Source organism: Ovis aries, chromosome 23 (genome assembly GCF_016772045.2).
Source record: "Ovis aries strain OAR_USU_Benz2616 breed Rambouillet chromosome 23, ARS-UI_Ramb_v3.0, whole genome shotgun sequence".
NCBI lineage: Eukaryota > Metazoa > Chordata > Mammalia > Artiodactyla > Bovidae > Ovis > Ovis aries.
The window spans coordinates 58,879,911-58,903,305 of NC_056076.1; the positions used below are offsets into that span (position 1 = coordinate 58,879,911).

Below are 23,395 nucleotides of genomic sequence, written 5' to 3' on the forward strand. Positions count from 1 at the left end.
CGTGGAACTTGAGCGGCCGTGGGCTTGACCCTCTCCCGAGTCTCACTCCGTGCCTGCTGGGGCTCAGAGCAGCACTCCCGAGCCGGGAGGGGGCACTTTTTGTTTACGAATCTCGGATTCAGCCTTCTCTCCACTCAGAAGGATAAAGACATTCACCAGCGACCACAGAGAGGGGTAGAGTCTGCGTTACCGAAAGCACGGCTGGTTTGTTTTTAAGGACACACATGAATTCAAAGGAATGCCTGGTTGTGCAATCAAAAGCACAGGCTGAGAGCAGAAGAGAGCCAGTCACGAGCGGCCCCTCACTCTGGGGGAGGCGGTCCAAGGCTGTCAGAATGAATCGTGTGGTTTTTATTAAACATGTTCCCCAGTGCATAAAGACCCAAACCACAAGGCCACTAGGAATAACTCGTTCCAAATGATGGAGGGGTGTGTGTGTGTGTGTGTGTGTGTGTGTGTGTGTATGTGTGTGTGTGATGAACTGAACGGAATCACACAATCACCTTTCTGCATAAAAAAGAGGGCGGTCTGGCCTCCGAGGTCACAAGAAAGGCAATTTAAGCTGTGCAGCTGCCTGCTCGCTTCTCAGAGCTTCTGGTCGAGAAGTTCTTTGCAGCGCTAGCTGCCCTTATTCCTCACTGCCAGGCTGGCAGAGGACATTATTGATATTTCCTTTTCATTGGCCAGACCTTAACATCTCAGCCTCAAATTCCCGTTGGCCTGTGACAGAACCATTCCAAGGCCATGAGAGAACATTTGGGACCCAGCTGCAGAGACAAGAGCATCTCGAGTTGAAATGAGGGGACGCGCGAGGGTGGGAGGAGGAAGCAGCGGGGAGGGATGCATCACTCCTGAAACACGCAGGCGATTTCAACTGCTTCCTCCGCTTTTAAAATTTGTGACTGTTGGCATGCCAACATCTAGCAAACATAACTTTCCAACCTCAGTGTACTCTAGGGACTAAGAACAAAAAACAGAGTTAGGCTTCCTGCTGCTTAAACAGAAGGCACAGTTGAGTTTTTCAGTACTGTTAGAGGTGGTGGCCACGAAACAGGCTGAGCAAAGACCAAGAGGGCCTCGGCTTCCTCTTAATACAAGCACAGAGGCCACAGCTGTTGCAAGCCCGAGAGGCTTTTAGACACGGCAAAAAAAAAAAAAAAAAAAAAGGAATGCGCCTCAGACAAGCTCAGAGTCAGACTTGCCACCAGCCCCTATTGGCCAGGTTGCTTCCCCAGGGTTTCATCTGGGTTCACCAGCCCTCAGTCATTCCTCGGGCTCTTATTAGTTAATTAATCACCGGGCTCTGATTGTGCTCAGCAGCTTAGTCATGTCCGACTCTTTGCAGTCCCATGAGCTGCAGCTGGCCAGGCTCCTCTGTCCATGGGATTTTCCAGGCAAGATGACTGGAGTGAGTTGCCATCTTCTTCTCCAGGGGATCTTCCCAACCCAGGGGTTGAACCCAGGTTTCCTGCATTGCAGGCAGATTCTTTACCAACTAAGTCAACAGAGAAGCCCAAGGCTTTATTACTTTACTTGTATTATTCACTGACCTTAAGAAGGCAACGTGCTCATGGATAAAGGAGATAGTGTAAAAGGGAAGAACAAATCTGGCCCCACATTGGATCTGTTTCTTCAACATTGTATTCTGTCCCTTTTGCTATAAGAATTGTTGCCTATTGTCTAAAACATACAGGAAGGCCCATTCTCAAGGCTCCAACCTTTAAAGGTATAAATTTTCCCATTCATATGGAGATAAAACGTTGCAGACCAAGAACAGCATGCCGTGTTGGAGATTTACCGGAACACCGTGAACTGACCTATGTGGACAGTTGCAAGAACAAAGGCTCCTGACACCAAGAAGCCTGCATCACTCAATCACACCACCACCACCCCCTTTAGTATAAAGGAAGCATCAACTCTAACCCAGGTTAAGATGGTTCTTTGGGACAATAGCCCACCATCTTCTGGGTCTGTTGACTTTTCAAAGAAAGTCTCTATTCCTTGCCCCAACAACTTGTGCTTTGATTTACTGGCCTGTTGTGTGGTGAGCAATACAAGTTTGAACTCAGCAGCAACAAGACCTCATGATAACTGATGGTTCTCAACCATGGCTCTGCACCAGCTGCAGGGTTTAATGTATCACCCACAGCCCAGTCTCCAGGAGGCCAAGGCATCCAGGATTTTTAACCCCACCCCCACCCCCGTCCCAGGTTGGACACTAATGTCATAAATGGAATCTGAGATGCCCTGCTTTAAGTAGAAGGTCAGACCCACACAAAAGCATCAAACCGTAGCCAGGTACTAATGTTTACAGGGAGCTTTGGAGACACGCAGCCTCCTCGTGTGCAAAGGAGACAGAGTAAGTTCTAGAAAGAGAGCCACCTTCTTACCATCTGAGGCAACATTCTTAAGTGCAGAGCCAGCAGTGGGTGTGATTTAGGAATTTCTAAGGCGGTAAAGCGTCTGCCTACAACACGGGAGACCTGGGTTCGATACCTGGGTCGGGAAGATCCCCTGGAGAAGGAAATGGCAACCCACTCCAGTGTTCTTGCCTGGAGAATCCCATGGATGGAGGAGCCAGGTGGGCTACAGTCCATGGGGTCGCAAAGAGTCGGACACGACTGAGCGACTTCACTTTCACTTCAAGGCAACATTCAATGCTGACATTCTGGAGTTCTTAAATCAGTCATGATCACTTAGGTGAAGTTAATAAGAAAATTATAAGAGCTAAACATTTTGAGTGAAAGTACCAAAGCACAGAAGTGGGTACTGCCTCGGACGAACATGCAATGGACAAAGGAACAGAATGTTTACCTAATCCACTTTATGCAATAAGTTCCTGAGAAAAAGAGCCTATTGAGAGAGTAACTAAAGTTCCATCTTCAAGTGGTTTAAGTGGTTTATTGAAAGAATCCCACAGTATGTTCTGGGATAAGTTAGTCACTTTCAATCCATCTGTTTAGAAAGTTCAAGCTTTTCACCATGTAAATGCCCCTAGGAAAAGCACTGTTTTCAGGGCCTGGCTGACTCATAGAAGGCTCAGACGCGACTTCTGAGGACAGGATGGGGAGAAGAATGTCACAACCATGATAGAACAGCCACCAGTTACTTACTGAGCTTCTACTGTGATCCTGGCACTCAAGCACCTTAATGTGGGAAATAAAGGGCATTTATTGCGTCAGGCGCTGTGCTAAGGATTTTACACATATTTGCTCCTTTAAATCTCCCAGCAACAATGAGGTAGGTATTATTCTTATTTTACAGAGAGACAAACGAGAGCGCTGAGGACCTCATCCAAGGTCACTGCGGGAATAGTGGTGGGGAAGGGTGGGCCCCCGGGGCCACCTCACTCCAGAATCCATGCTCTCAGCCCTGCACTGTGCCACCGCCACGCGATCAACTCACCACATCCTCAAAAGAGCCCTGCGAGATCAGTACCGCCAGTGTGCCCATTCTACAGACAGGAAAGTTAAGGCCTGGGGTCACTGAGGGCTGAGGTTTGCACTGGGTAGTCCTAAACCTGCCCTCTTCTGCCTCTCTCCAGGCTTCCCAACTTGGTCCGTGGTCTTAGAAATTCACGTACATCCATTCCCAGCTAGAAATCACTCTCATCACTTTTCTTCTGATTCCTCTCCCTTTCAGAGAAGCACAAAGCTGATTTCGTCCTTCAGCAGTTCATGGGTGTGCTGGATAGAGACCCCCATTTCAGTCCATTCCTTTTCATGGTGATTCTAGACGTTTCCTGGAATGACCCATGCTGCGAAACGCACCAGCCGGGCTCTGAGTACACTTGGTTGTGGCAAACCCCGACGTGAAATGTCATGAGTCGGGGGTGGGCGGTTAGAGCTTGTCTGCAGTAGTCCAGAGTTTCACAGAAGAAATATGACGCCAGTGACTAAGTCAGCTGTTCATGTTGATGATGCGGCACTGCCTGAGCTGATGCTGCATTTTACAGCCCAGTCTTCTGTTTTCTGCCTTCAGCACCGTAGTGAGTAGAGCTGAGTTCCCCATAAGATACGTTCAAGGCTTCACACCTCTGGCACCTGGAGGAGTGAATTTATTTGGAAATAGGGTCTGTGCAGATACGTTCAAGTTAGGATGAGGTCATATTAGATTAGGGTGGGTGCTAATCCGATGGCTCGGCTTCCCAGGCGGCTCAGTGGTAAAGAACCCGCCTGCCAATGCAGATGTGGGTTTGATCCCTGCATTGGGAAGACCCCCTGAAGGAGGAAATGGCAACCCACTCCAGTATTCTTGCCTGAGAAATCCCATGGACAGAGGAGTCTGGTGGACTTCAGTCCATGGGGCCACAAACAGTCAGACAGAACTTAGTGACTTAACATGAAGCAGATTGTGACAGCTGCGTCTGAGCCCTAATCTAACCCAAAACCAGGCAACCTTTCGGGAAGCGTGTCTTCGTTAAAGCCTGGTCTTCACCCTGACCGCCAGCCCGGCATGCCCAAGTGCCCACTCACATCTCTCTCTGGATTCCAACAGCCCTCTCTCCCCAATGCCACACTGCCCAGGGGATTTCCCTCGTGGTCCAGTGGTTAAGAATTCACATTTCCAGTTCGGGGGCATGGGTTCGATCCCTGGTCAGGGAAGTAAGATCCCACATGCCGCACAGTGTGTCAAAAACAAACAAAACTGCCCAAGTTGAACAGCTCATCTCCCCCAGACTCTTCTCAGCTGCCCCAGCCTCCTAGTTACAGGCCTGCAACCCTGCCTCTGCTTCCAGTCCAATCCTAACCCAGGAGCAAACCCTCTCAGCTCTACCTTCAGAACGCACTCGAAACCCAACTCCTACTCACCTCTCCCATCGCTACCTCTGGGGGCTCTTTTCACCACCCACTCTCAACCACATTTCTTGCAACAGCCTCCTACAGGGTCTCCGAGGACTCCCAGGTCCCGCACAGTCTATTTGTAAGTCAGCAGCCAGATCCTCCCAAGACACAGATCAGTTCCTATTATTTCTGTTCAAAACATTCCCCATCTCACAGAGCCTGCGGCCCCTTGCAATGGCCCGCGTGGCCCTCCAAGCTCACCAGTTCCTACCTAGTCACAAACAAGGACTCCCAGCTCCTTCCCGCTACCAGCTTAAGGCCATTCCACCAAAGGTCTCGTCCTCCCTGAATGCCCTTCCCCCCAGATATCACATTACTGGTTCATCTAATCTCTTTCTGGCGTTTGCTCAAATGCCATTTTCTGGATGAGATCGCCCCTGACCACACTCTCCCCGCCCAGGCCATCCCCAATCCTGTTCTAGTCCGTTTTCTTACTTCCAGCTTCTGAACACCACGTTTCATGTGCTTATTGTTTATTGTCCCTTTTCCTTGAGAGAGGCCACCCCACAAACACGGAATTTTTGTGCATTTTGTTCACGAATACCTTCCCAGAATCTAGAATGCTCTCTGGTGTGGGGTCTGGGCTTCCTGACTGTGGGTTGACTGACTGAGGGGGGAGGAGGGCTGTCCTGGCCCCTTCAGTTCAGTTCAGCTCAGATGCTCAGTCGTGTCTGACTCTGTGCAACCCCATGAACCACAGCACATCAGGCCTCCCTGTCCATCACCAACTCCCAGAGTCCACCCAAACTCATGTCCATCGAGTTTGGGATGCCATTCAACCATCTCATCCTCTGTCGTCCCCTTCTCCTCCTGCCCCCAATCCCTCCCAGCATCAAAGTCTTTTCCAATGAGTCAACTCATCATCTGCAGTGATTTTTAAGCCCTCCAAAATAAAGTCAGCCACTGTTTCCCCATGTATTTGCCATAGCTTCTGACAAAGAAATCACCTGCTCTGTTAACTGAGCAGGTTACCAGTGCTGTGTCCTGGAGCAGACCCTGAGCTGAGAGTCCTTCCTAGTGAAACTGGGTTCTCAGGCACACATACAGCACACATGCCCGGTGGGTCAGAGCAGCTTGGCAGGGGTGGGGGAGGTGCCCACGGGTGGAGAGCGCGGGGAGGCCAGGACAGCCCACAGCGCGGGCAGCAGGGCCCAGGCCCAAGGAAGATGCATGTGGGTCAAGTCCCTGGCCTTCCCAAACTTGACCCTGGCCACCCCCCTGCCCAGGCATAACAAGGCTCTGGGACAAAGGACAGGCTATACGTCTTCAGGGGGAAGAAAGAGGGGAGAGGGGGAAAAAAAAAACAACCAAAATTCCAGAAAGGAAGCCTCCTTCCTATTTTGCAAGAGCACCAGTGGAATTCGCTCCCCGTGTCTGCCAAGATCCATGTGCAGGGGAAACAGGAGTCCTCCGGGTCCCCAGGGGCAACGTGCGGCAAGGCTGTGACAGCTAGTGAGATGCACGCCTCTGCCTCTCTGTCCCGCCGCACGGCACTCCCCGGAACAGGAGGGGGCAGCCTGCCCGCGAGCTGCTGGCTGGAGGAAGACATGTAGTTATTCAGACGTATTATTTAAAAGCCTTTTGGGGGAAAAAAAGTCGTTTAATCTTTCTTCATAAACAGCTCTTTTTATAGCACATGTCGGCTGAGATCACAGTCAGTGTAACGTGAAGCGTGTCTGGTCCTGACATCCTCGTTCAGGCTGAAGAGACGGCAGTATGTTCCCGTTCTGCATCACTGGGTAACGGGCCATCCCAGCACGTGGGGGCTTCAAGCGACCGCCGTTCATCACCTGGCACTTGGCTGCGTCAGGAGCTCAGGCAGGGCTCAGCTGGGCGGCTCTTCTGCTGCACGCAGCATCAGCGTCTGCGGTTCTCTCAGCCGGGGGTGGGCTGTGCCACAGGCCAGTCTCACTCCCACGTTTGGCACTCGAGCCTGGACCACTCGAAGGCGGGGCTCGGCTGAGGCCTTTGACCAGAGCACCTACCCGTGGCCTCTCCAGCCTGGTGGCTCACTAGGAAGTTACATGACGGACACAGGATCCAGGATCCGGTGTCCCAGTGAACAAGGCTGGGCCTGATGTCACCTTGCCTTGGAAGCCTCACAGTGTGGCTTCTGCTCTACACCACTGGGGGATACATCACTTCTCAGCTAAAAGAATTCTGAAGAATTGGAGGCTAAGTTTTGAAGCCAACACACGGCTGTTTCTTAATTTACACAGCATGGCCTTGATTTTCTACCCTTTCCCCGGGGACCCTGTGGCCTTGTGGTGCTCACAGTCCCTCCCTGCCCCATTCCTCATTAGCCAGGAGTTGTGCAGCACGTCCTGGATATCCAGCAATGCCCACACGCTGGCAGCTGTCAACGCAAACGTGCTGCCTATGGTGGGCTCGCGGGTGCTAGGACCGAGGTCATGGACATCTGCTCTCTGCGAGTCCTGCATCCGTCCTCTTCCCTTTTGGAAGTCACACTTCCATTTCCCCGTGGGGAATGATCTGCTTCCCCCTTGCAGTTCATGCAACTGGGGTGGGCACAAGACCCAGCCACCCAGAATTCACGAAAGGCCACTGGGATAAGGACCTCCGAGCGGTAGCGGCTAGATCGGCTACTCCCACACCGTGCAGACTGCAGGCTACTGCGCCTTGTGTCGGAGCGTCGTGGCTGTGGTCCCACTGCCGCGACTCACCCCAAAGCGCCTCCTTCTTGGCTTCCTAAACTAAAGAACCTGGAGAAACGGTGAGGCGCCACGACAGCCTACACTTGCCATCCGTCCCCACTAGGTGGCGCCCCTGCACCAGAGAGGCAGAAACCTGGGGTTTCCCGTGGAAGCAGCCGGTGCTGAGCTCAGTCGCCCAGTGCAGTCTGACTCCTTGTGGCCCCACGGACTGCAGCCCGCCAGGCTCCTCTGTCCACGGGATTCTCCAGGCAAGAATACCGGAGCCGACTGCCATTTCCTCCTCCCAGGGATCTTCCCCACCCAGGGATCAAACGTGGGTCTCCTTCATTGGCAGGCAGGTTTCCCACTTGAGCCACCTGGAGGCTCCAATGGAGACAGACGAGACCCTTAAAATGAAGTACTGGTGGTCTGCACAGGAATCTTAGAGTGAGGGGATGACAGCAACGTGTGGCAGCAAAAATCTGGGTCAGCTCACTACTTTAAAAATATATTTATTTATTTGGCTGCACAGGGTCTGGGTCTTGGTTGGAGTGCATCGGCTTAGCTGCCTTATGGAAGAGGCCTCTTGACTTCTTTGGTGGCTCAGACGGTAAAGAATCCACCTGCAATGCGGGAGACGTGGGTTTGATCCCTGGGTTGGGAAAATCCCCTGGAGAAGGGAATGGCAACCCACTGGCCTGGAGAATTCCATGGACAGAGGAGCCTGGGAGGCTACAGTCCAAGATGTCCAAAAGAGTCCGGCAAGACTGACTTTCAGGAGGCCTCTTAGTTTCCTGACCAGGGATCACACCCACATCCCCTCCACTGCAAGGTGGCCCACTAGGCCACCAGCGAAGTCCCAGTCACCACTTACTCAGTACCTTCCTCTGCAGTCAGCCTTGGATTGCCAGTTTTTGTCCTTTGGATTCAAACAGAAGTGAACATGGACATTCATAGACCTTAAAAATCTCTTCGTTGTTGTTGCCATCTAGTTGCTAAGTGGTGTCCAACTCTTTGTAATCCATGGACTGTAGCCTTCCAGGCCCCTGTGTCCATGGGATTTCCCAGACAAGAATACTGGAGTGGGTTGCCGTCTCGGAAAGATCCAGAGGATCTTCCTGACCCAGGAATTGAACCCATATCTCCTGCATTGTCAAGCAAATTCTTTACCACTGAGCCACCTGGGAAACCCAAAAATCTCTTTAAGGTCCAGTTACAGAGAAGGAATAACCACGCACTGAATTTTGTGCCACAGGATAGAGGAACAGCTGCTGCTAAGTCACTTCAGTCATGTCTGACTCTATGCGACCCCATAGACGGCAGCCCACCAGACTCCTGCGTCCCTGGGATTCTCCAGGCAAGAACACTGGAGTGGGTTGCCATTTCCTTCTCCAATGCATGAAAGTGAAAAGTGAAAGTGAAGTTGCTCAGACGTATCCGACTCTTCGAGCCCATGGACTGCAGCCTACCAGGCTCCTCCGTCCATGGGATTTTCCAGGCAAGAGCACTGGAGTGGGGTGCCATCGCCTTCTCTGAGAGGAACAGCAGACTCTCCAAAGACCGTGTTAGGAAAGTCAATCCAAGCGCCTCGCTGCGAGCCAAAGAGGCCCCCAAAGACTGCAGGGGCGCCTCAAGGTCACAAGAGACATAACTCAGGGCCGGGAGTCAGGGAAGGGCCCCGGCGGACAGAGGTTCCAGGCTGTGCCTTCACGACGGGGAGTGATTTTAACCAAGAAGGGAACGGCATGAACCAAGGAAGAGGACCGTGAGGTCAAAGTCGGACGCCCACTCTCGAGGCTGGGCCATTTTATTTTTGAAACTGGCCTTAAGCATTCTGTGCTTGAATAACTTAATCAGTAACAGGATGATTGAAAACAGCTTCCTTCTTCCCTAAGCGCACCTCTAATTCATGCTTGGGGAGCTCACAGGGACAATGCCTTATAAACCCCAGTAAATGACAAATGACCCCCGGTGATGGATGTCAGCGGGTTCAAAGCGGTAAGGCACTCTGCAGCAAGTATTTATGTTGTCATGCAAGAATAACAACAAATTTTTTGTTGTTAAAAAGGCTAAAACTTCCTCAGCCCCCTGTCACTGGGCTAATGACCAATTAGCTGGAAATAACTGCAGCGTAACTTCCCACCCTCTGTCTCACATTTCTTCTCTGGATCCAATTTTCCCTCTGAGATCGTCGCTCGGAGGATCACCGCAGATCTTTTTTCCAAAGGTACATTAATTTTCCCTAGTTCAAGCGCAGGCGTGTGTTCTTGTTCCATTATTTATTGCTTACAGCAATAGTTATTCCTCCCGCTATTGAGCTCCTGTCCCCATTGAGAATGAAACGCTTCTCTCCCTTGGCATCGTCTGCACATTTCATTAAACTGGGTTTCCAGGCTCCTCTGGATCCACCACTGAGTTACTGAAGGACACTCAGCCAGCAAGAGCCCCCTGAGGCGGAACATGGAGAGCGCTGTCTGAATTGTTAAGGGGCTAAGCAGCCAGGAGGATGCGGGGCAGCCAACCTACCCAAAGACAAGCCGCTTCTTCCTGTGTTATACACACTCTTATGTAACTCAGAATTTTTTTTTTAAGCGAAGAATACTTTAGCACAAATTTTATAGCAAAATGTTAATTTATTTTATGGTATCAACATTCCTTCCACTTGACATGGGGCCCAAACAGAAATGATAAATTTTCAGTTGCACAAACACTAAAACTTGGGGTCATATCTTGACTTAAGCCATCGGAAAGCATTAATCAAGCTGTGGATGAATATCTCTGACCTTAAGGGAGACACAGTCGATGTGGGAAATAAAACAGGCCAGGAAATGTGCCTATGAAATTGCTGGGGTTGTAGTCAACGCGCAACCAAGAAATGAAGAGCTTCCTGGTACTTTGGGTTTCAACAGCCTGAAAATACTGTGATGTGAACCTAACACGGGAAGTAAAACCGGGAACTTTATAGGCTAAAGTTCAAACTGAAGTCAAAGAGAGTTGATCCATGAACAACAGGAGTTTGGAGTGTGTGGGTCCACTTATACGCAAATGGTTTTCAATAATAAATATCAGTTCAGTCGCTCAGTCATGTCCAACTCTCTGTGACCCCATGAATTGTGGCACGCCAGGCCTCCCTGTCCATCACCAACTCCCGGAGTTCACTCAGACTCACGTCCATCTAGTGGGTGATGCCATCCAGCCATCTCATATTGTTTTTGCTTTGGCTCCATCCCTTCATTCTTTCTGGAGTTACTTCTCCACTGATCTCCAGTAGCATATAGGGCACCTACCGACCTGGGGAGTTCCTCTTTCAGTATCCTATTATTTTGCCTTTTCATACCCTGGAGAAGGAAATGGCAACCCACTCCAGCATTCTTGCCCGGAGAATCCCGTGGACGGAGGAGCCTGGTGGGCTACAGTCCACGGGGTCGCAAAGAGTCGGACACGACTGAGTGACTTCACTTTCACTTTTCACTATACTGTTCATGGGCTTCTTGAGGCAAGAATACTGAAGTGGTTTGCCATTCCCTTCTCCAGTGGACCACATTCTGTCAGACCTCTCCACCATGACCCACCCGTCTTGGATGGCCCCACATGGCATGGCTTAGTTTCACTGAGTTAGACAAGGCCGTGGCCCACGTGATTAGATTGCCTAGTTTTCTGTGATTATGGTTTCAGTGTGTCTGCCCTCTGATGCCCTCTCGCAACACCTACCCTCTTATTATAGTAAGTTACAAAAACCATCTGCCACGGCTGGTTGAATCCCTAGATGCAGAGGAACCCTGGATCTGGAGGGCTGGCTCTAAGCTGTAAGCGCGTCAGAAACACACACACACACCCTGATGTTCAAGGATCAGCTGTACTGTCATGCTGCACAATGGTAACAGGACTCTCAACAGTTCCACTCAGGAAAGGCTGTGCCAGGGAGAAGCTGCTGGCCAGGGAAAGCAACAAGGAAACTCCTTGGTTTGGGCCTCAGCTCGGGTAGAAAAGAAAAGGCCTCCCCATGAGTCTGTAACCACAGGTCCATGTTCGCAGAGTTACCTGCATGACCCGGGATCCCTCAAGCTGAACATTAACTGAAGTGGTCCCCATACCAAGGTATTTCAGGGTATTGGAGCAGAAGCCAACCCAAGTCTCACCAGAGGAGCAAGACTTCACAAAAGCCAGGCCTTTTAGGATGCCTGTGCAGGCTTCCCCGGTGGCTCAGCGCTAAAGAATCCAAATGCTGTGCCGAAGCCACAGGAGATGTGGGTTTGATCCCTGGGTCAGGAAGACCCCCTGGAGGAGGGCATGGCAACCCACTGCAGTATTCTTGGGCCTCCCTGGTGGCTCAGACAGTAAAGAATCCGCCTGCAGTGCAGGGGACCCGGGTTCAATCCCTGGGTCGGGAAGATCCCCTGGAGAAGGGAACAGCTACCCACTCCAGTATTCTTGCCTGGAGAATCTCCATGGACAGAGGAGCCTGGTGGACCACAGTCCATAGGGTCGCAAGAGAGTCAGACCCAACTTAGTGACTATGTACACAGGCATGCAGATAACGGCAGCTACATGTGAGTTCGCAACAAAAAATTACAAAACACTAAGGAAACAAAACTCCCTGAGCTGGAGTCAGAAAAGAAAAGAACCAAAGCCAAACGAGAAACAAAAATACAGATTTAGAAAACCCAAAGATATCAACATGACCGTTCAAATGATAAAACCAATTTAAGAGAGGGCTTAAGTGACAGGAGGGCTATGAGAATGAGAAGGTCCAACATATGTCTAATGAGGAATCCACAGAAAGAACAGAAAGACAGTCAGCATTTGGAGAGAGAAGGATTTCCTAGAATTGATGAAAGACAAAATGCTCAGACTGCGGAAGCACAATCCATTCTAATTAGCGAAGGAAGGAGGGAAGGAAGAAGAGAGGCAGGGAGCTAGACCCAAAGTAAACACACAGAAAGCAGAGGCAGCTTACAGGCAGACAGAAAAGACAGACTACTTCAAAGCAGTGACAACTTGAATCAGACTGTAACAGCTGTAGCTGGAGCCAGATGCCAGCGAAGGAACTCCTAAGTACGGTGAGGGGATACCTATCAGTCTGGAACCGCGGGTATAGCTATACTGCCACTCAAGAAACAAAGCGAAACAGGATTTTCAGCAAACCCAAAAGTATGAATAGCACACCACCAAAGAAAATGCCGATGGATGTATTTCATTACAAACAACAATTATCTCCAAAGGGAGGTCTGAGATGTAGTAAGGAAAAGCAAGCAAAGAGATGGATGAACGTGGTGAAATCTAAAAAAAATCAGCAACTAAATATCTAAAATATTGATAAAAACTTATAGAAGGTATGGTCAAAGTAATACAATTCTTTATGATTCAGAAGGAGAAAAAGGTATTGTCTAACAAGAGACTTGAAAGTCAATGCATTAAAAAATAAAAAAATAAAAAAATAAAATAAAAGCAAAAAAAAAAAGTCAATGCACATATTAAAAATTTAAGAGTAACTCACTAGTTGCAATGTGCAACTTCCCAAAACAGAGAGAGAGAATATGTTTAATTGAAAAACTCACAGGAAAACAGGAAAATAAAAAGGAAGCAGCGTAGAAAAGAAAAAAAGCACAATTGATGAGGTATAAACCATCTATCATAGCTTAAGTCCCAAAGGATCTTTTAAAAATGATCCGATTATACTGTAAAAACTAAACTCTTAACCTGTGCTGCTTAGAAAAGATATATTTAAAATATGAAGAGATGGAAAAGGAAGGCAGAGTGAAAGATGATGGAAAAAAAAAGCAATATTAAAACCAGACAAAATAGATGCTAACCACTTAGGATAAGCAGATTCATTTGATCTTGGCAGTATATGGAAAGAATGAAAACACGCTGTAAATTTAATCAGAACATGTATACGTATGGTTGAGTCCCTTTGCTGTTCACCTCCAACTATCACAACATTGTTAATCTGTTATACAATACAAAATAAAAAGTTTAAAAATTTTTTTTTAAATCAGAGACCTCAATCAGATTTCCATGAAAAGCACACAGCAATACATATCTTATTAAGTGGTCTCAGGCCTAGGTATTTGGAGATAGGATAACAAATTTTCTCTGAAGGAAAACAGCTTGATCCCAGACCCTGAGAAAGTCCCACAGATGAAGATCCAAGCAACAAGAGTTCACAGTTAAAGATCACAGAACACAAAAGGAACCCAGGGTAAGGCTTATCGCACTCTGAAAATAAGAGCACTTATTTCCAAGAAATAAGAGGCCTCTTTCAAATGTACAGTTAAACATCACCCTTATAAAGAAAGCAATAATATCCACCACAAACAGACCCTCCCTAAATGAATTTCCAAAAGATACACTTTATCATCCCACACAAAAGACCAGAGGCACAAGGAGGAGCAGTGAGCAGCCATCCTGGGTGCAGGGGGCCACACTGGAGCGAACACGGGCAGCAAAGTCGACGGTGACGTTCAGCTCGTCCTGTCGGGGGCGAGCAAGGCAGGTTCCACCGGGAAGTGCTGGTCTTCAGGTTCCTTGAGAGGAGGTGAAGACACCGATTTTGTACCTAGTGTCTTAACTGTGCAGATAAATATCAATAATCCTTGGTGCGAAGTCTCCTAAGGATCAAATGTTTTTGTGCGTATTTCTCAGGGTAAAACTCTACAGTGCAGACTCTTTCGAAAAAACTTTCAATAAATGCTGGAACTATTGATTATGTGTAATGCTCTCAAATGATCAAGAATGGAGGTATGTAAAGAGAACAATCTGCTTATAAAGTCAAAGTTAAATCCCAGCAGTATATCTGGAACTCACACATGCAACTACAAGCCAAGTGTGTCTTACGTGAACAATATGGATTAGTCTTACCTGCTCGTGTTTAGGACTGCTACTTTGGTGCTATGTTTTCTTTCACTGTTAATCTAACATCTTAATGTACGATGACTGCATGTTTTTTTTAATCCCTCAAAATTAAAATTAGCAGATGTTTCACTACAACAAACCACAGGACTCATAGAAGGAGGAGGAAAAAATATGATTTATCAGTTACTGAGAGAAGTGTGTTAATCTCAGTCAATCCAAAAGAAAGTGAAAAAGAAAAAAAAGAACCAGCAGGACAAGAAAAAAAAAACCACACAAAATTAAGCTTTGGATATTAAATCAAAGAAGTAAAAGGAAGAGAAAATGAATGAAAATAATACAAAGAAATCAAAGCAAAAAGATTGAAGCAAAGTTTTTAGAAAGAAAGTAGGAGAGACCAATGAGCAAACAAATCAAGAAGATAAACACTGGAAATGAAAAACTGCATAAACTCAGATGCAGCAGTGATTTTAAAATAATATAATAAAGCTCATGCCTGTAAATTTTAAAAATGACAACCTCACGGACACAGATAAATTCCTAGACAAATACAACTTAATAAAAGTGATTCAAGACAAAACAGAATACACGAATACTTCTATAACCATTCCATAAATTAACTCCAATTTAAAATGCTTCAGAAAATAAAAACAAGGTCCAGATGGTTCTCCAGGCAACTTCTACTGAACGTGCAAGGAACAGGTAATTCTAATCTACACAAACTCTTTCAGATAACAGGGAAAGATGCAACAATTTCCAGCTAACATTATAAGGTTAACATAACCTGGATAATGAAACCAAACAAGCACACTGAGAGAAAAGGAAATTGAAGGGAAATCTTACTCATGAGCATAATGAAAAAATATTAACCAACTAAATCCAGCAACGTACCACAAACATAAGGCATCATGAACAGGAAGAGTTTAAGCTAGGAATACAGAGATTTTAAGCAAAACGAGAAAGTTGATTATCTCACAACTGAATTATAGGAGAAAAAAAATCTCAAAAAGATGAAGATGATGAAATTCGACATCAATGCATAATTTCAAAACACACTCTTAGCAAAGAAGAAACAGAATTATACTTCAACTGACAGAGAACACGCACATTCCTTGCAAAGAACATACCTCATAGCGAAATGTCTAAAGCATTCCTCTAAACATCTAAACAAGGGTGAGGGATCAACTTCCAATTATGCTGGCACTTTCGTGCTAGAGTAATTTTTTGAAAAACTACTAACCTACCGACGTTGACTGTGCTGGGTTTTCATCGCTGCACTCAGGCTTTCTCTAGTTGCAGCCATGGGGGTGCTGTTTTTCATCACGGTGTAGCAGCTTCTCACTGTGGGGGCTCCTCTCCCCAAGCGCAGGCTCTGGGCACCCCAGTGTCAGTAGCTGCTGCCCAGGGCCTCACCGGTTGTGGCTCGAGGGCCTGAGCAGGTGTGGAGTCTTAAGCTTGGGCACGCTGGCTTTAACTGCCTACAGCATGTGTAATCCACCAGACCAGGGACTGAACCCGCGTCCTCTGCAGAGGCAGGCGGATTCTCAGCCACCGTACCACCAGACAGCCCGGAGCAATGGTTCCTGAAGAATAGTCCTAGAGCAGCATCAACATCTCCAGAGTTCTTGCTAGAAAGAAACATTCTCTAGCCGCAGCCTAGACCCGCTGAATCTAACTCTTGACAGTGAAGCCCAGAAATATGTTTTAAGAAGTCCTCCAAGGAATTCTGATGCATGGTTAGGTTTGAGAACCACTATACTAGAGATTTTAAGTAAACTAATAAGGTAAAAAAATTATATGAAAATTTATGATTATCACTGCTGTAGGATGCAAAAATATAAACCTCAAATATTAAGAAACAGAAAATGTGGTTTGAAAAGGATTCCACTTATAATACTGAAAAATTTTAGAACACATATAATAAAAGGCCCATAAGCTTTTATGAAAAAAATTAGACATTTTTATTAAAACATATTAAGGAACTTATAAAAGAGTAGATAAATATGCTATGTTCATGGGTATGAAGACTCTTGGGGAATAATTTTTAAATTTTTGAGTTTTACATTTAATTATTTCTGGTGAAACTTAAGCTGGTTCTAAAAAAGAAATTGAAAGGAAATGCAGATAGTCAAGAAGAGCCAAAGCATTTCTGAGAAACAACGTAGGGATAATTTTCTACTAAATATCAAGACTCATAAATCTACAGTAATCAAAATAGTTCAATATTGATGAATACAATGACAGGTAGATGGAACAAAAATTGATACATGTACAATTCATGTACATGTCAAAACTCAGATACATGAACCTGTGGAAAACTGATTTATAACTGATGACATGGAAGGTTAGATGGAGTATTAAATAAGGGAGGCTTGCACAACTGCGTCTCCATTAGGAAAAAAACGAGTTGGATTCACTGCTTACACAGTGTGTGTGTACTAAGTCGCTTCCGTTGTTTCTGACTCTTTGCAACCCTATGGACTGTAGCCCGCCAGGCTTCTCTGTCCATGGGGTCCTTCAGGCAAGAATACTGGAGTGGGTTCCGTGTCCTCCTCCAGGGGACTTTCCTGACCCAGGGATGGAACAAGCATCTCTATGTGTCCTGTATAGGCAGGCGGGTTCTTTACCACTAGCGCCACCTGGGAAGCCGATCTTACATGGTACACGAAATCAATTCCAGCTAAGTTTGAGAAGGAAAAGCTGTAAAACCTTAAGAGACAATACAAGTGGATATTAAAACTAAAAGTACGTATCAAAAGATAAATTCAGTTATACTGAAGTTACAAGTATCTTCTCATCCAAAGTTTCTGTAGCACATAAATGGACAAAGCAGTAACAATAATAAATCCACGAAGAATCAATCAGTGAAGGAAAGAGCTACCTGGTAGCAAACTGGGTCAAGGGCACTTCACTGAGCAAACACAGAAGACCTAACAACTCATGGAGAGGTGACTGAGCTCATTAGGAATCAGAAATGCCAATTAAACCACCCTAGGATAAAATCAGAAGCACTATTTCACGCACACATGATAAAAACTTCAAAGTCAGACAAAGCCTCTCTGTGTGAATCAATGAGAATGCTCATCCACCACTGCTGAAGAAAACAAGCGTTCTCTAGCCAAGCTCGACAGCCCTTCCCCAAGGCTCTGCAGGTCCATTCTCGGAGACAGCCTCGAGAAAAACTTACCATGTATACTGGAAGACACTCCCAAGAATGTCCATGGCATCAGAACTGTGAAAGCAAAAACCTCGGGACAAACCACCAGTATCAACAGTAGAGTCAACCGTGACGTTCTCATACAATGGGAGATGACGCTGCAGGCATAGTGAGCCAACTACACGGGGGAAACTGAGTCTGTAAAATACAGTGTGGAAGGAATGAAGTAAGTCACGGGGGAACGCTTACATTTAGGAGAAAGACTATCCTGTTAAAGATTGATGAGTTCATGAAAGATGTTTGGGTGACACCTGAAGATAATTTATCATCAATCACTTTCCTTTGCGTCCTCCCAGATGTCTCTCATTTGCTATTAAACTGCAATATACCTCTCAGAAAAGTCAGTTCCATTCAAACCAGCGACCAGCTATGGCTTTTGACTGCTGCTGCTGCTGCTAAGTCGCTTCAGTTGTGTCTGACTCTGTGCGACCCCATAGATGGCAGCCCACCAGGCTCTCCCGTCCCTGGGATTCTCCAGGCAAGAACACTGGAGTGGGTTGGCACTTCCTTCTCCATGGCTTTTGACTAAGGTGTGTGAATTTAAAGATCAGTTCAGTTGCTCAGTCATGTCTGACTCTTTGTGACCCCATGAACCATAGCACGTCAGGCCTCCCTGTCCATCACCAACTCCCAGAGTTTACTCAAACTCATGTCCATTGAGTCGGTGATGCCATCCAACCATCTCATCCTCTGTTGTCTCCTTCTCCTCCCACCTTCAATCTTTCCCAGCATCAGGGTCTTTTGCAATAAGTCAGTTCTTTGCATCAAGTGGCCAAAGTATTGGAGTTTCAGCTTCAGCATCAGTCCTTCCAATGAAAATTCAGGACTGATTTTCTTTAGGATGGACTGGTTGGATGTTATAAAGTAACTGGAGTAACTTCTATTAAAGTAACTTGTATTAAAAATAGAAGATTTAGATTTTTAATTTTAATGGAGTCATTTATTTTCATGGAGTCATTAACAAAGCCCTCTTTAAGGAATGCATTCAAAGCCTGTGTGCATGTGTGCGCACAAATAATACTGGTGTGCATTTCACATATCCAATCATTTCATGTTGTCATCTGTTTATCTTTTCATCAGATCTCACCTTAAACATGTGATTCTCTCTAATTTAGAACTCACCCTTGAGGTAAAGAAAACAAAACACCAGAGGCCAACTGGAGCAAATTTTCTGTTGGTTTCAAAGCAATTTAACCAGAGCCTGAAAAGCATCCTGAGCCATAGCAGTCGCTCTGGAAGCTTAGAACATTCCCAAGAGGGACGCTCAGTATTCCCAGTGGGTGTTCCTTGGTCAAGTAACTTAGGGAACCACTTCTTTAATCCAGCTAAACAAGTTTCCAAACAGCAAGTCTTCTCAGAACCCTTAATATGCTAATACTTAGGCCACCTGATGCAAACAGCCGACTCATTGAAAAAAACTGATGCTGGGAAGGATTGAAGGCAGGAGGAGAAGGGGACGACAGAGGATGAGACGGTTGGATGGCATCACCAACTCAATGGACATGAGTTTGAGCAAGCTCCAGGAGATACTGAAGGACAGGGAAGCCTGGTGTGCTACAGTCCATGGAGTCGCAAAAAATCGGAAACGATTTAGCGACCAAACTACAAATATACTGAATGCCCGAGTGAGGAATACAAGGAATGCTTTGCAAACAGACTTGACCACAGAGCCTTCCTCTCCCACTGTGAAACATCCCACGCGATTAGTCTTCTGTTGAACATAATTGAGACACTGATCTGGATCACCTAAGGAGCCTACTGCCTGCATGCATGAGTCTGCCATTCTCCGGCTCTAGAAAGGACCCCTCCCAGGTCCGATCATCCTAGGGAGCCATGTCAGTCTGTCCTCAAACGAAGAACGTAATATTCCCAAACCACTGTTTTTCCCAGTCATGCTATTTCTTTCAGAACCACCCCACCAGGAAAAGAACGATTTGATTATGTAATCAAATGACCATGTGGTTAATGCTTTCAAGGACCATTTGCATTACAATGAGCTTACTAAATTAAAGTGAGTCTCTAATTGGTACAATGTGTGGGGAAGGGTTTGGACAGCTGCGTGCCTGGTGCCTCTTACTCCCCCCTGCATTGACTCCAAGCTGGGGGCGGGGCGGGGCGGGGTGGGGTGGGAGAGACTTTCCACCCACTCCTCACTGCCAGTCACTAAGTCAGAATATCATTTACACATGGATTAAAGCCCAGAGAAGAGGCTTTTCCTGCTTCTCCACAAAGTATCAATGAAAAAACAGGTATTATTTCCAATTCTTGCTCTCAAGTCTGTTTTTTCTATAGATATAAAAAATAATGATAATCAACAGGAATATGTTATATAGCACAGGTTACCATAGCCATTATCTTGTAAGAACTTTTAACGGCGTATAACCTGTAAAAATCCTGAATCTCTACGCTGTGTACCGAAGATTAATACAAGAGGGTAAATCGACTATACTTTAGTAGGAAAAAATGAAATTCTATCAAAACACAACTTTTGTTTCCAGTGTCAGTCTGTTGGCTTAGAAATCCTTGGAACGTCACAGATTCACAAAGGACTTCTGAGAACCAGGATTTTACATCTGACTATTTGACACATGTGGTATATGGTTATGGAAAACACCACGCTGATGTTGGACCAAGTCCTCCAGCTTCTCAGCGAGCGACAAGCAAAGCAAGGGTTCACAGCTACTCACCTCCTTCTGGAGTCACCCCTCCGAAGCCCTCAGCATAACTACAGAGCTTCTTCCCAGTCAAAAGCCATCCCCTGCTCCCAGACCCCATCCCACTAAGGTCCCCCTACTCTGAGCCACGGAAAGGGCAGTTTAGGTTAAGATGTTAGAATCAAACACTCTGTCTCAAGACTGTCCAAAAACTAGACAAAATAATCTGGGCAAAGACATTCCCATCCCTTATTCAAAGGAAGCTGTAGACACTGTAATCCAAGACCTAAGTGGTTTTGAAATCTTTTCCACTGGGCTTTGCCCATCACCTAAATTAAGGGCATCACAACACAGCAGGGAAGGGGGCTTCCCTGGTGGCTCAGTGGTAAAGAACTTGCCTGTCAACACAGGGGTCACGGACTCCATCCCTGGTCCAGGAGGATCCCACGTGCTGCAGAGCAACTCAGCCCGTGCACCACAACCACTGAAGCCACTGCTCCTGGGTGAGGGCTTAAGCAGGTTCTCGCCCCCGCCCCCTGCTGGGCTGGGAGCATCTCTTTGGGCAGGTGGTACTCCAGGGCAAGGTCTTTCTCAGGATGTCCCTGTGTACCCAGAAGCCCGTGCTCCACAGTGAGAAGCCCGAACACTGTAGAAAAAAGCCTTGCAGCAACAAAGACCCAGCACAGCCAAAAATAAATAAAACATTTTAAAGGACAGTAGTGTAAGAGAGGTAGAGAATATTTTTTTGGAGAACAAGTGGAGAACACTTTCCCTCCTCTTGCCTCAAACCAAGGAAGAGGGCTTCCAGGGAACGACTTAAGGTGCAACCTGTATTCACTGGAGTCTGTAAGGCACAGTAACTTGTGATGGAATCGCAACATAAAAGCCTAAAAGGCTACCAAGATGGACGATTGTTCTTAGAATTTACTGGGGCCAAGGAAGTGTGAGTTTCCTGAGAGAGAGCTCTGAACCGAGGGAAAGGCTTGGGACTGGGACATCCTGAGAAGGACCCTGCCCTGGAGGGCCACCTGCCCGAAGAGATGGTCGCAGGCCAGCAGGTGGGTGAGAACGTGCTAAGCCCGTCGCGCAGGAGCAGCGGCCAGTGCTCAGAGGATGCTGACGCAGGTGGGGGTGTAATGCAGGCAGAGAGCTTAGAGCATCTGAGCAAGACAGTGAGCTCAGGCTCTAGGGGACTGCATCCCTGGGAAATCAACACAGAACTGCAGGATACTGTGGCAGCGTATCCACCCTTAAATGGCTCCATGATCGAATGTGTTTAAGAACAGCTGCCCTAAAGACATAATCACCCCTTCTCAACGTCCTCAGCAGAGGTTTTTGATGGGTCTTGTGTAGAATGATTTCAAAACTGCTTCCTGATGAGGTGCTGAACCGTCTGCTTTAACCATCAGCCAAACTGTGAAGGGAACCACCAGGCCCGCAAGAACACGGAGAACCCAAGACGACGGCCAGATCCCCGCAGCGTTCCTTGAGAAAGTCACTGAGCCCACGTTAACCCCCAAATGCACACTGGGGACCCCCAGTCTTCACAGACCAACCGTGTAACACACTCTGATCGTCCTGTGGCCTACGGATGGGAACATGAGCTCTAAAGAAATTTGCTGAGTTGATTTTATCCAATAATAGAAATAGTGGCTAGAACAACAAGCCAATGCTGAGGCTAGACTCTTCAAAGAAAAAAAAAAAGGGGGGGGGGAAATAACCCTGGTAACAGTTTCCCAGACTCTCTTCTTTAATCCCTATTTACATTTGGTTTCATTTCTACCTAAAAATATCCACCATGTATTCAGTAACAAAAAACTACAGCCTTGAAATGTTTGCAATGAAGTCTATTAAGTCATCCCCCAATATAATTATTCCATATTATTTTAATGATTCTGTAATTAATGATGTGAGAATAGTCACCCTCTAGTGAAGTCGCTCAGTTGTGTCTGACTCTTTGCGACCCCATGGGCTGTAGACTGCCTAACTCTTCCGTCCATGGGATTTTCCAGGCAAGAATACTGGAGTGGGTTGCCATTTTCTTCTCCAGGGGGATCTTCCTGGCCCAGGGATTGAACCCAGGTCTCTGGCATTGCACGGCAGACGCTTGACTGTCTGAGCCACCAGGGAAGCCCCCACACTTCTACATTGACTTGATTAACTTGGGGTACAATTCAGCAGGCTTCCCAGGTGGCCCAGCGATAAAGAATCCACCTGAGAAGCAGGAGACACAGGAGATGTGAGTTTGATCCCTGGGTCAGGAAGATCCTCTGGAGGAAGAAATGGCAACCCACTCCAGTATTCTTGCCTGGAGAATCCCATAGACAGAGAGGAGTCTGGCGGGCTACAGTCCATGAGGTCACAGAGAGTCAGATACAACTGAGCACGTATGCACGCATGGAAAAATATGATTCAAAACATGTACACGTGAGAATAATGAGAAATGTACACTCACATATACATTAAGATGGGAAGGCTAATCAATAAAACATTGAAAATGCAACTTGTGGTTGACTTGTTTTCATACTTTTGTAGGTGTCTGTATTTTCCAAGTTTTCTACCACGAACACTTTCTTTTGCAATCAGATTTTGTCGTGACCCAGCTTACTCTGTCAGCTTACTCCTAACAACTGAATTGGCAGCACATTCCTGTGTCTGTTCATTTCTTCTCTTTAGAAAGGTCTGGGCACTTTGCATAATTGAGTCCAGAGTCAAAAAAAAAAAAAAAAGAATGCACTCGTGTTCCAGACCTGTCTCTCCACCTGTGAATGATGACCTCCAATTGATTAAAACATGCAACTTTCAACTGTGTACTTATGAAGAAAGAACAGAATTTCCAGTGTTCTGTTCCATGGTGCACATTTCCCTTGTTTCCATGAAACAAACTGAAATTTGATTCTGAATAAAAAAGAAAACAAGGCATTTAAAACCTTAAGGAGTTCTTACTAAGTAAAAATTTCTTTAGAGTGTGCATTCTGTGTGTGTGAGAGAGAGACAGACAGACAGGGACAGAGGGAGAAAAATAATGAATGAAAATTAAAGAATTTACTGGCTTATTCCCAAAGGTTGAGACACAATTTAGATTTTTGCACACACTGTTACCTCCAGACCATCTCAGAGCGTCTATGTCTATGTGAAAGTCGCTCAGTTGTGTCCAACTCTCTGCGACCCCAT

General features: G+C 46.6%; 1 protein-coding gene across 4 annotated transcripts in view; it reads right to left on the minus strand.

The window, feature by feature from the left end:
• CCBE1 (collagen and calcium binding EGF domains 1) overlaps window positions 1-23,395 on the minus strand; it is a 237,695-nt gene that overhangs the window by 170,577 nt on the left and 43,723 nt on the right. Inside the window, exon 1 of one of the 4 annotated variants that reach the window (XM_060405581.1) lies at window positions 3,406-20,766. The exons of the other annotated variants lie outside the window; for them this stretch is intronic. Coding sequence (XP_060261564.1) covers window positions 3,406-3,410 — 5 coding nt within the window. The 5' untranslated portion in view covers window positions 3,411-20,766. Of the gene's footprint in view, window positions 1-3,405; window positions 20,767-23,395 lie in introns of those variants that run through there. 4 annotated transcript variants of the gene reach the window in all.